This window comes from Ambystoma mexicanum, chromosome 6q (assembly GCF_040938575.1).
Source record: "Ambystoma mexicanum isolate Mex_15411 chromosome 6q, UKY_AmexF1_1, whole genome shotgun sequence".
In the NCBI taxonomy this organism is placed as follows: domain Eukaryota; kingdom Metazoa; phylum Chordata; class Amphibia; order Caudata; family Ambystomatidae; genus Ambystoma; species Ambystoma mexicanum.
In genome coordinates, this window is record NC_090937.1 from 60,302,538 (window position 1) to 60,315,147 (window position 12,610).

The following is a 12,610-nucleotide window of genomic DNA, read 5'->3' on the forward strand; positions in this document are numbered from 1 at the left end:
GTGTAGGTAAGAGGTCTTTTGCATCAGACTCACCCTAAGAGTCCCAGAGACCCTTCCAAGACGGGTGAGCTGACGTAGCAGGCTGACATTTAGTTGGTGCTCATGCCACGGACATTCTAGGGTAGAAAAGAGGGAAAGGGTTAAAAGTAGAAGTGTGTTTTATAAATAAAGAGTGCTCCCCATTGGGATCCCTATAAAATTCACTCTGGTGTCTTTGTCCAGTTAGTCATCTAAGAACACAGGGTGTAGACCATCTCCTTTAACATTGCTTTTATTAGGGAGTTACAGCGCCATTCCCTACCCAGCGGGCCAGAGGGGTGGGGCAGTGGTGTCCATGGGGGACTGTGCCTGCTCAGGAAAGGAAGAGAACATCCTTGCATGGACACGGACTGGAAAACAGGGGCTCCAATGGCATACATTACTGTCTGCCCTCTCTTGTTGCTCGCATTAGGGGACCAGAGACAGACCAACAAAGTCTAATATCAATAGGAAGAAGGGGGAGGTGTTTATAGAAATAATTTTCCTGTTGTGGTATCAATAACCCACCCCCACCACCTAGCCCACTCTCTTGGGCTACTAGGGATTATTAATCACAGTCTGTCAATTACGCTTGTTGTTTCACTGTTTCAATATAAAAAATATCAATTAACAAGGCATTACTGTTTGGAAATGCAGTCAATGCCACTGTTGTCACATACTATAAGGGTTATTTTCTTACTGTGCTTCTTCCCAATGTGTCAAGCCGCTGGTTATTGGAGCAAAATAGTAGCTAAAAATACATTTTTAAAAAACGACTTCTGCAACTTGTTAGAATGCAACGTGGATATGACAGTCTAATGAATAAAAGAAAAATAACCGCCACGAAAAAAATTAAATGTGAACATTTGAAAACAAAATGCAGATATTCAACTCTCAGACATGTCCCTGGAACTTGTTATGTTAAGAAAATGCTCAATAAAATAAAAATAAAATAAAACAAATACCGCATTTAGTAACAGTACTGTTAACAATGCATTTAGGGGGATAAGATGACTGCATTGAATAAACTAAAAACGTGAACCTGACAGGTCCATGCAATGTTGTAAAATCCCATGTAATTATAGACTGGCGTTCATAAAGCAGATATGTTAAGGGGAGAATTAAGGGTCTCCAATTTAGCGGCATGTTGTGTAAAATGAAAAGGAGCCATTTACTGTCACTTTCATGCTTCTCATCTTTACAGTTATTTTGATAGAGCAAAACGTTGACAAACAGCTAAAACCTAGCCAGCAGCAGGGCATGAGCTGTGCACATTAGTCCCATGATCTGCCTCGGACAAACTGCTCAAAGGCATGCAATGCTAACATAGCCTATCATGTGGCTTTGGGGTTCGTGTTGCATCACTAACAAAAATGTGTGAGTAGTAGTAATAGTAGTAAAAACATGTATTAAGTGCAGCAATAACAGAACCAGTTTCAATGCACTTTACATTAAACAAAGATAGTTATATATCACAGTAATAAATACATATACTTTAAAAAAAACTAGACCATACACTGCAGACGCACCATTATAAATTAATAACAAACATATACTAATAAATCGAACACTAAAATTCAGGGTACTCGTAGTAGATGCACATGATGTTTTACTTAACACTTCAACTTCTCAGGCTAAGGGCAACTCCTGACATATAAGGGCAGCCTATTCGACAAATAACATCCTAGCATTTTCAGAGACTTTCTGTAAAGAGCCCCTTTACAGAGCATAAGCATGGCCGAATAACCTGCTTGGTAGGATAGTTCCACCCTGGGAGGTCTACAGCCACGTTTTAGCTCACTTTGCATTACTAGAAGAGATATACCATTTGCATATCAGTCTGATCTGTGATGATTCGCCAGGTATCGTCACTTCTCCCCAGGTGGAGTCATTACCCAAGAGGCTAGGTAGGTGCGGCCGCTACCCAATGGTCCCCCTAGAGGTGGTGTAATGCGGGAGGACATCCATGGGCAGGGACTCCCCCTCTGGGGATAAGAACGACCACCTTGGGTACAACCCGTTGTGCAACATCACACCCCTACATGCCTTAACCCCCCTCTATTTCAAACCACTAAATTGAGAGAATGTCAATGTGTTTCTGTAGTGTATGGGATACAGCCAAGACAGAAAATACTAGGATGAACAAGAGCAAAGAAAACACAAGGAATACTGACTGTGCAGGTACTGAGACGAGGTGGCTCACAGGAGGCATGAGGAATACCAAGGAGTCATTGACAGTAGATGTTGCTGTTACGCTGGGGCCGAGTAAGCCCTATAAAGTGGAAAGAAAAGAAGGACTCGAAGTGAAGAGAGCATCCGAGGAATTCTTCCTCGTACCAGTGGCAGGGATAAGTCCACTGACCATAAGAGAAGGGTCTGGGACCCCAACAGAAGAAAGCCAAGAATCCAAGTAAATCTTCCTCATACCAGTGGCAGAGATAAGCACACTGACCACCAGAGGAGGGTCTTGGACCCCAAAATAAGTAGTACTTGGGACTTTGCTGGTATAGCGAAAGAGTGCCAAGATCAGCCCAAGTTGAAAAAGAAGTTGAAAAACACCAGGAGAAGGGAGTCGTTCTCCTGGTGAGAAAAGTGAATCCTTTCAAGTACGCTGAAGAGTTTCCAGGGGAAGGGAGCCATTCTCCCTGGCATTGGAGAGTGCAGACCAGTACCAGGAGAAGGGAGCCGAACGTTGACTGTACAAAGTGCTGGAACTACCAGCCAGGGAAAGGGAGTCATTCCCACTGGCATCCATTTACAAGAGGACATTTTGGGAACACAACCTGTATACCAGAAGGGAGTCATTCTCCTGCACAAGGAACTTTCTGTTAGCTACCAGGCAGGGGTCGAGAGTAATTCCCCTAGCACCTTTTTCCAAGAGAACATTTTTGGGAACACCACCCACATACTAGGAAAAGGGCGTCATTTTCCTGGAGAAGGAATAGTCTGTTGGATTAGCCTATCACAGAAATGCCAGGGAATTCTCCTTGAGTCTGGGGTTGCTGTTGATACTCCTGTTCACAAGAGAATTGCCTGGCTTTTCTGTGCTGGATCATCTTTATAGGCAAGACCAGACTGATATGTGGCTTTTTCTCCTTCCAGTGAAATAGTGGATACAAATGTGATTGTAGGCCCTCCTGAGTGGGCACCTTCTCACAGAACAGACTATTTAAGACATGTTCATCCTAACGATTGGTCTCACGTTTTTGGCTGTTTTAGAAACAATAACTAGCACATTTCCCCGATTTTACTGTTTTACATAATTTCCCACCCATCCACCAGTCCTGCGTGCGGTCAGTGTAGTTTAGTGTGCACTGTTGCTTTAATACCACAGTGCATATTTCAAAATGAATATTCGCTGGATATGTTATGTACCATTTTTAGAGTTATCATCAGTCTTTAGTGTGACCTCATGGTATGGTATGGCAATCTGGGTGTGCATGTGCTGAGTTCTTGGCAGCCCCACCAATTAGCCAAAATTAATTACCCTTACTAGTGGGTTAAGCACCGCCCATTACTGAAATATATGTTGCCTAGTGACATTTTCTGCCGCTGCAATACCATCTCCTACTAAGCACAGTAGATATTTCATCTCACTGTATGATGCACATGAGCCAAAATTAAAAATGGATGCAACTTTGAACATGAGCTTTCTATGCACCATAAGAAAATTCCATGTCCCACTACTCACTTTTGACCTTGTATGCCTTGTCACAGAGGTGGCACTGGTGGGGTCTGTCTTCAGAGTGGTACGCCATATGGTCCCGAAGCTTCTTGAGTGAGCTCAACTCCTTTCCGCATTGGTCACACTGATAGAGTTTCTTGGCATGATGGCTGCTTTGGTGCATTGCCAGCTGGCAGCTAAAAGCACACAAACCATGAATAGTTTTAAAATCACATTCGCTCAGCATAGCATTCTTGCCAACACCACAGATTTAGGCAACAGGCTAGTGTTTTTTAAGTAGTCCTACCGCCTACAGTTTTCAGTAACAGATCCTTTTTTGTAAAACCAGGCTTACTCAGACGTTGCTGTATTTTTACTTGCCACTCTTAATTGATAGGTATGTAGTCAGTTGCGTACCTACTGCGGAGGCTTGGGCCAGCTTACCCCCATACTGGAAGAAAATGTCCTTGATGCTCAACCCACTGGCATCCTGGGTGCCAAATGCTTCACACGTGTCTTTTTTTCGAGCAATGTCCTTCTACTGGGCAGTAGTTTGAATAATAGTGCGCCCTCACAACCACCCTAATTCTGGGCCTTTGCTGAAAGGACCTGCTCAGCTTCAGAGCAGTTATGAGTAGGTCAAAAGGCGTATGATAAACAGCATCTTAACAAATGCCTTGAAATGATGTGCGTAACATATATTTCTTTTCTTAGCAGTGTCTTGCTCATGTCTTAATGATTAGGGAATTGGCACTGTCATGGAACATGTGCAACTGAAATACCCCACACATCTCCAGTTACCTACCAACTCTGTGCCTGCTTACAAGACAATGATGGTAAAACAATAAAGCTCCCTTTTAAAGATGAATGTATATCCAGGATGAGGATTACAGGGACACGTGTTTTTGCATGCTCCCCTGTTAGTGCCCACCCACCCCACCTCCCCCCAGGCTCTACCTAGAATTGCATTATTATTGCGCTTACCCTCCCTTAGTTTCATATTACTTGATGTGACAGGCAAATATATTGTATCCCCAGCACTCAGTGCATGCACCCCAGATTCTAGCAAAACGGACTGATTGCAGCACGTTTCTGCCAATAAACAAAGCTGCTTGCACTTTTTAGAGTACTGTCCCGCAGGAGAATGATTTATATATAGTCTTCTCTATGCGCATTGGTATGATATTGAGTCTTGCACATCACACCTTGGCCATTTTAATGGTTTCCTGAAGCTTCATCATCGGCAAGAGGTGGGGTAGGAGACTAATGTAGGAGCAAGAGGAGCAGGGCACAATTGCCTTTTTACAATATTGATATGTGTGGACCTGAAAAGATTGGGTGTCTGCGGCGTGTACGTTCCTCATATTTCATGAGTTTTTAGAAGCACTCAAAGTGTACTCCAGGTTGTGAATGGAAACTGTTTCTGTGGTTGTCTTTGCCGTCTATCAGAGTAGTGTTTGAGGAGTGTGGAGAGCGGTATTGTTGTATTTGCGGTGTGTCAAGAGTGTTGTTTAAGAAAATTCAGTGTAGACGCTTGTCTTCTGGTGCTGTACGCTCTATCGTGTAACATGCATTTCGGTGCTGAAGATGCATGTCAAGATGTGGTGTCTGAGTGGGATGTGGAATGATTTTGAGGTGGTTATTGTTACCATACGCTGCCCCATAGACGACCCAAAACCTATGAACAGCCTTTTTCACTTTGGAAAGATCACAGAGGGTCGCATTTATTTGGTTATATCCATGCAAAACATGCATTCTCATTTTTTTACGCCATTTTTTACGCCACATATTTATGTGATGTTAGGCTGAGCAAAGTTAGGCTAAGGGAAGCTATATCCGGTGGCACAATGCCTTGGACTTCCCTTCTTTCTGCCCACTGACATCTCAAAAACAATCCATCTACAGCATCACTCAGTCTTACACAGGTCGAGGTGTACGAATTACACAATGGTCGAAGTGTACGAAAAGAAGTAGTGCAACTATGTTACCTGCTGGACTTCCGTTTTACAAAAGGGTAGGGTAGCCCTTGGGGTGTTGAGTGTGGATTAAGGACAAAATTATGAAACGAACATAGAACAGCGATCCACACTGTGATTAGCAAAAGGATTATTGTCTTATTTTTACTTATTTACCAAAAGAATAGGTTTCTGTGCTCATGTAATGAGTCACACTTATAGTTGGAAAATACCAAACCAAAAAGCAGGAAAAAAGAATTAACCATTTTATTGGTGAAGAAAATATGAAAATTCAAATAACAAAGTGAATTGGACCAAGCTTGAAAATAAATTGTTCAAACACAAGAGAGCATACATTTCTCTGAACATAAAAAGCAAAATCCAAGAGAATATCATATTAAGTAATAAAATATTGGACTTCCCCCCACTCCCAACAAACCCCATTGTAACGCCCCACACCCACGCACAAGCCAAACCCCTAAACACACCAGCCGTTTAAGGGAATGTTCAGTGCATTGCACTCAAGTGCAAGTTTAAACTTGATATGATATGATATGGCATTTCTAACGTGCCTATACACAAGTGTTCCTACACTTTAATTTTAAAACTAAACCATTACAGAATTTTTTTTTTTTAAAAATAAAACATTATCACTTTTTTTTTAAAGTGAGGAGCACCGCTTCCAACTGCTCCTGCCCACTTCGACCACTGGTTTTACATGAAATTATGTTGCAATGAAGCTGGATATGCACCATGAACAAGAAACTCACAAAGTCAACCACGCACCACATAACAACCACAGCATTGCCATGCTGGCAGGTATCGTTCAAAATGTAAATTTTGCCTTACAATACAATCATCTATTTTGGCTGTGTCGCTGGCGCAGTGTGCTTTAATATTAGCCATATGTGGCTAATTTGACACTAGTTCTGAAAAACATTTCTTGGTTATGTTATGTTAAGTTGATTTCTACTGTGCACGATTGCCATTTTCATGGTTTCCAGGTGCTCACGTGGCTCTGTAAGGAAAGGTGGGAAGGGTTGCTTAGTGAGGGAGGGATAGGATGTTGCACTCATCTGTTGATGTGTGCAGAAGCAGGACCAACTGGCATCTGGGCGTGTGAGCTTTCTGGAAGTGTTTGGTTTTGTGCACTTCGCTTTTTGTGTCCCAAAGGACGGCATCCAGTGTTTGACTTATTAATTGTCTGAGGGTGTTGGGTTTGTAGCTTGGTTAGAATTATGTGCAGTTTGTGTGTTTGGTGGGTTCGTTCACTAGCCCTCTGGGCGTGTGTTGTAGGTGAGGAGCGTGGGTTGTGTGGGAGAGAAGAAGTGGTTAGTGGGTTTTGGGTGCTATCTGATTATTCGTAGGTATGTTATTGTTTTCCATTCTAAATGCATTCCTTGTTTCCGGTTTATGGTTTGTAGAAACAGGTGGTGCATGGGTTGGGCGTTGCGTTCAAGGACTGGTTTGATAAGTGCTCGATCAGTGTTTATCTCTGCGAGTTGAAAGCCATGTTTTAAAAGTTTTCCTGAAAATGAGTAGGCCTTCTGTCACTCTCATTTCTTTAGGGATAGAGTTTGTCAGAAAGATCCGTTATGTCCTCTTCTTCCTGAGAAGAGTCTATTTCACTTTCCTCCCCTTCCACCTCACCTCTGAGTTTCCGGCGTTGTGTCAGCTTCGGGTTGTCCTTGGTTCGAGTCTTCTCCTTTTTTTTGTGAAGATAGGGGCGACCGTGGAAGGACGCCACAGTGACACCCAATGGTTGAGCTGTGGCTATCCTCCGCGGCCGCCGGACAGTGGGGAAAAAGCCTGTGGCACAAAAAACCCCAGAAGAGTTCTTCTCTGCTGAAGCGTGGTCTACTTCTGCAAGATACGTTAAACTCCAGGAGCAGTAGCAATGGAGGAATGGATGGTAACAACCGAGTCCATGAAGAGAACAATAAGTGCTCAAAGTTGAAGAGTAGTACCAGGATCACGCAGGATGGAGTACCAGACGAACCAATTTAGATAAAGGATGAGGCAAGGCAATCTGCTGGACAGGCCGAGGTCGGTACACAGGAGGACAAGGGCAGCAATGAGAGACAGAGTAGAAAAGAGGAAAGGCACCAGAGCAGAAGGGAAACAACACTAGGCGGGAGGGAAGGAAGGGAGTAAGCCGGGAACGGAACAGCAGAGGCGGGAGGAGCGAAGGCAAGCTGCAGCGAGGGCAGGCTGCTGAAAACGGAAAGTAAAAGAATTAGAGAACCGGGAATGGATAATTTGCCAAAGGCTAGAGGAAAGAAACTCTAAGAGTATGGGCAGCGCAGGCGAACAGGGATACTGTACGTTGCAACGTATCCGACACCGGAAGTGGGAGGGATTAAGTGCCGGCGTCGGAACGCTTTGCACAGAAGGGCTAGACCCGTACTATACGCTTCGCCGTACGTGATGGAACCAGCAATGGAGGGCGCAGCTTCCATCTAGTCCAAAGCCGCCAGGTTCCCCGAGGTGTGACAGAGTTCCACAGCTTGGCTATCAGATAAGCAAAGGCAGTTCCTCCAAATTTTCTTTTCTCGTAGTGTCTTGTTTCTATTTGGAAGTCAGTGCAGATCTTAAGTCTCTCCTCGGCTGGTATCAGGTGATTTTTGTTTTGATGAATTTGGCTTCTTGTCCGTGTAGTGATTTATGGGCAATGCAGAGGGCTTTGAAGTTGATGTGTTTCTTTTCTGGTAGCCAGAGTAGGCTTCTTAGGGCCATTGTGATGTGGTCTCTTCTATTTTTTCCCAGAAGTAGTCTTACTGCAGTATTTTGGATGCATTGTAGTTTTTGGTGAGGCATTCAGGCATTTCCAGTTATAGACAATTTGCATAGTCTATCCTTGATAATACCAAGGAGATGATTGCAAGGGTTCTATGTGCCAAGTTTAGGTAAGGGATGATCCCTCTTATTAATCGTAGGAAGTAGAAGCATTTCTTAGCTATTGTGTTGGCTTGTGGTTCCAAGGTGAGGCCGTTGTCCATGCAGATTGCCAGATTATGTATTACTGTTGGGATCACCGGTTGGGTTCCCATGGTCGGGGGGCCATGTGAGGGATGTCTGTGTTGGACTGTTTTCTTGTGAGGCGATTAATATTTCTGTTTTGGTATGGTTTAGTTTGAGGTTGTTGTTTGCCATCCAGGTGTTTATGTCGGTGAGGAATTTATTGAGGGAGTTGTCTGAGTCATTGTCATTAGATATCTTGAAGATGAGTTGGGTGTTGTCTGCGTAGTTGTAGGTGGTCATTCCATGGGGAGGAGGGGTTATATAGATGTTGAAGAGGAGTTGTGAGAGGCTTGATCCTTGTGGTACACTGCATTTGATATTGTGTTTGATGTTAATGGAGGAATTAGGGTTCTTTCTGTTCGGTCGGTAAGGAAAGATTTCAGCAATTGTAGTGCAGAGCGTTGTATGCCAAATTCCTACAGTCTCTTGATTAGGACTGTGTGGTGCCTGATTGTATTGGGTGATTGGGTGTTGCTGTCTGTGCTCATTTTTAGGTCATCCCATATGAAAACGAGTGCTGATTCTGTTTCTCCCATGGGTCTGAAACCAACCTTGGATTGGTCAAGTATTCCATTGCTTTCTACATGATTGAGTAGTTCTTTGCAGATGTAGTTCTCCAGGATTTTCGCTGGGTGCAGTAGGTTTGGATTGGGCATGTAGTTAGTAGGGTCATCTGTATTTTCCATCTCATCTTTTAGGGGAAGTTTGATATACGCTGATTTGAAGGACTTTGGACTATTCCAGTGTTTAGTGATAACAACGATAAGGGGGGCCCCCCATAAAAGTAAGAGTGTCTTTTCCTCACAAAGTCTTTGAATGGTGGCCCTTATCCACTATTTGAATCATTAGTCCCCGTTTAAATGTGTAGGCCTAGTTGCATCCCTGGCAACAGAAATAGCAAATAATGCAGCATTAGTCCTTTCCTCAAAAATCTCAGCTCTTCTTAAGTGCTGCAGCTGAGTGATGGGCAAATGTCGTGAAAATTATGCTTAACAAGAAGATGTATTTGTTTATTTGGATTTTTTACATTTGTATAGCGCACAAGGCAGCCCCTAGGCATCGCGGCGCTGTTACTTGTAGTTACACTTAGTTACAGGAACAGTACATTACATAATGCATTTAGATGAAACAGTAGATGGCATTATGCATTTAGGCAGGTGTAGGTTTGGTAAATGAGGTGTGGCGTGGTTAGGTGAAAAGTAATGTTTTGGTAGCTTTTCTGAAAGATGTATACCTTTGTCAAATGTGACTCCAAGTAGATGGGTTCATCACAAAGGATGTCATGGGGGTGCCTAAGTCTTTAACTTATTAAGAAATGTACGTCCAGTGTAAAATAATTAACCTGTCCTGGCTTTTAGGCTCATAAAAACAAATGAGTTACTTGTAAAATATGTTGGTTTGCAAGAATATGTGTGCGACTGTGTGGCAAAGTTTGTGGGCACTGAGAGCGACATGATGTAGAACTGCGGGCCACACGGACACATATTGAGACAAACGGCAGGATTTTATTTGGGCACTAGCGGCATTAAAGATGGGCAATGCACATATTGTTGAGACAGGCCTCATGTTTTCGTTGGGCACTAGTAGCATTAAAATCAGATTTAAAATACCAATTCTGGCATGTATTATTAAAACAAGCTTCAATACTTTCTTCCAACACAACGAGCATGAAAAGGGGACAGACTTTCTGATATGATTTGGGCAGAACCTGCTTGAAAGCAGGGCAATGCTGGCATATATTGTTGAGACAGGCCATATGGTTTTGGGAACAACCAGCATCAACACTTGGTGCAAAATGTTCCTGTGTACTGTTGCTGACCTTGCATCTATTGGAGTGTTTCAAGTTCTGCGCCGCAAAAAGCAGCGTGCGTACATTCTACATTGTTACCTGTTTTATTTCTTAAAGAAATTCCTGCGAAGTGCATAATTTCAACCCATTATTTTTAAACAATTCTAAAAGGAGAATCCTCAAAAATATGCAGGGTTAGTTCAGGTGTGCTCGCTTGAACAAATTCAGAGAAAACCTTTACCCAGTCCACTTTACAAGCTCACTAGCTGCAACTAGACTGCAGTGATCATGTTTGACCTGGGCATGGACGTCCTTCAAAATGGCTGATTAGGTCTTTGTCCCTTCTTTGACCACAATGTGTGAGAACTTGATTCCCCAATAAAAAACACAATGTTTTACATAATCTGCCCACACCCATGCCATGCTGGATACTCCCCTTTATGTGGCATGCATCTTTACAATGCTGAGGTGGAGGCAGATCAAAGTAGTCCATATACATACACCTGTTAAAGGGACATTTCATATTTTGAAGTGCTTGACTACATGTTGGCCATCTTGAAAATCGGGAAGAAACATTGAACTCACATCGGATGGGCGATCCACATCGCCCATCCGATGTTTGCCACATGATTGCAGCAGTGAGGATGAATTAAACCAATTCAGAAAGAGAGGGCACGGGGTGCTGGGGTGATAAGTAATTCACATCATAGTGGGAGGTTATTGAACCACACATCCAAGGAGTGATTTTGGTTATAAACCTTTATTTAGGAAAATGGAAAAGAGGTACTTGCTATCCCTAACTTCTAAGAGGGGTTTTCCTGCCTCAAAATGTATACTAAAAGAGTCTGTCAAGATGTCAAAGTATAAACCACCGTCCTGTGTCAAAAACCTACTTCTATCCCTCACACTCTAAAACAAAAGAGTAAACTAACATATAGTTCCTTCTTTTAGGAGAGTTGCTCCTTTCTCCTGCATCTGGATTGATGCTTAACCAAAATGTTCTTTAAAACAAACACCAGGGGGAATGACTCCCTTCCCCTGATTTGTAGGTTTCAAAACAGTCTTTATAATGTTCTCTCCAGGAGATTGTCTCCCTTCTCGTGGTGTGATTCTGGACAAGTTCCAAAAGAGCCAGGGGGAATAACTCCCTTCCCCTGGCGTCAACAACTTGACTTCGATTCCAGGACCAAGAGAATTTCCTCCCTTCTCTTGGTCTGCTCCTAACACACAAAGCCAGGGGGAATGACTCCCTTCCCCTGACATCTCTCTGCTTCCGCTTTCTTACCAGGTCAGTGACTCCCTTCTCCTGGAATTACTTGATAACCAGTGCTTTCAGATTGATACATGCTTTGCTTTGGAAACTTCCTCTCAGCAAAGTCCCAAATTTTCTTAGGATAGCAGATCCTTCTCTTGTGACTAGTGGACTTATTTCTGCCAATACGATGAGGAAGATTTCCTCACTGCTTTAATTTCTCTTTGTTGGGGTCCCAGTTCCTTCTTATATCACAAGTGGTTTCCTCTTCACCACTGTTTGAGATGGACAGGACCTCAGACCCTTTCCTGTTGGCCAGTGGGCCCTTCTACCCAACTGCAATTTGTGAACAGGGTTCAAACCCTTACTTTCCAAACCTTTTCACCAGACCCACTTGGTTCACTCTCCTACCAAGTACTGCCACGAGGAAGATTACTCATATCGTCAGGTTTGGTTAACTCGCATTCAGTATTTCCAATTAACTTGTATTTACTTTCAAGCTTTAGGCCCCTACCGGTTCCCACATTGCACTGGTTACCTTTGCTGGCTTCGGGATGCTCTGCCGGTTCTTACTGGGTCTTGCTTTGTTCGGGAACTTTGCTCAGGCCTTCCTTGTCTCTGTGGCTCCTGCTCTGCGTTCTTCATCCCTGCTCACCGGGCCGGCGGTGTAGGCGCTGTTGCAGGACCCTGCAGTCCACTTTCTCATGGTCATGCCACTGCTCCTCAGCCTCCAGCCACGTTCCTGACCATCTCCACACCACCGGGCAAAGGATTCTCATCGCCTGCTTCTCTTCTCCAGCAGATGACTGCTTTCAGCTTCCCTGCAGCGTTCTCTGCTCAGCCTTTGGTTTTTTCCAGACTGGACCGTCTCCCATGCTGCTTTCCTTCTCAGCTGGTCCGGTTCCTGGGCA

At 43.6% G+C, this 12,610-nt stretch overlaps 1 protein-coding gene across 2 annotated transcripts in view; it reads right to left on the reverse strand.

The window, feature by feature from the left end:
* LOC138515767 (myoneurin-like) overlaps positions 1-12,610 on the reverse strand; it is a 562,617-nt gene that overhangs the window by 282,948 nt on the left and 267,059 nt on the right. For both annotated transcript variants that reach the window (XM_069630477.1, XM_069630478.1), the window contains exon 3: positions 3,710-3,879. In XM_069630477.1, coding sequence (XP_069486578.1) covers positions 3,710-3,879 — 170 coding nt within the window. The remainder of the gene's footprint in view (positions 1-3,709; positions 3,880-12,610) is intronic.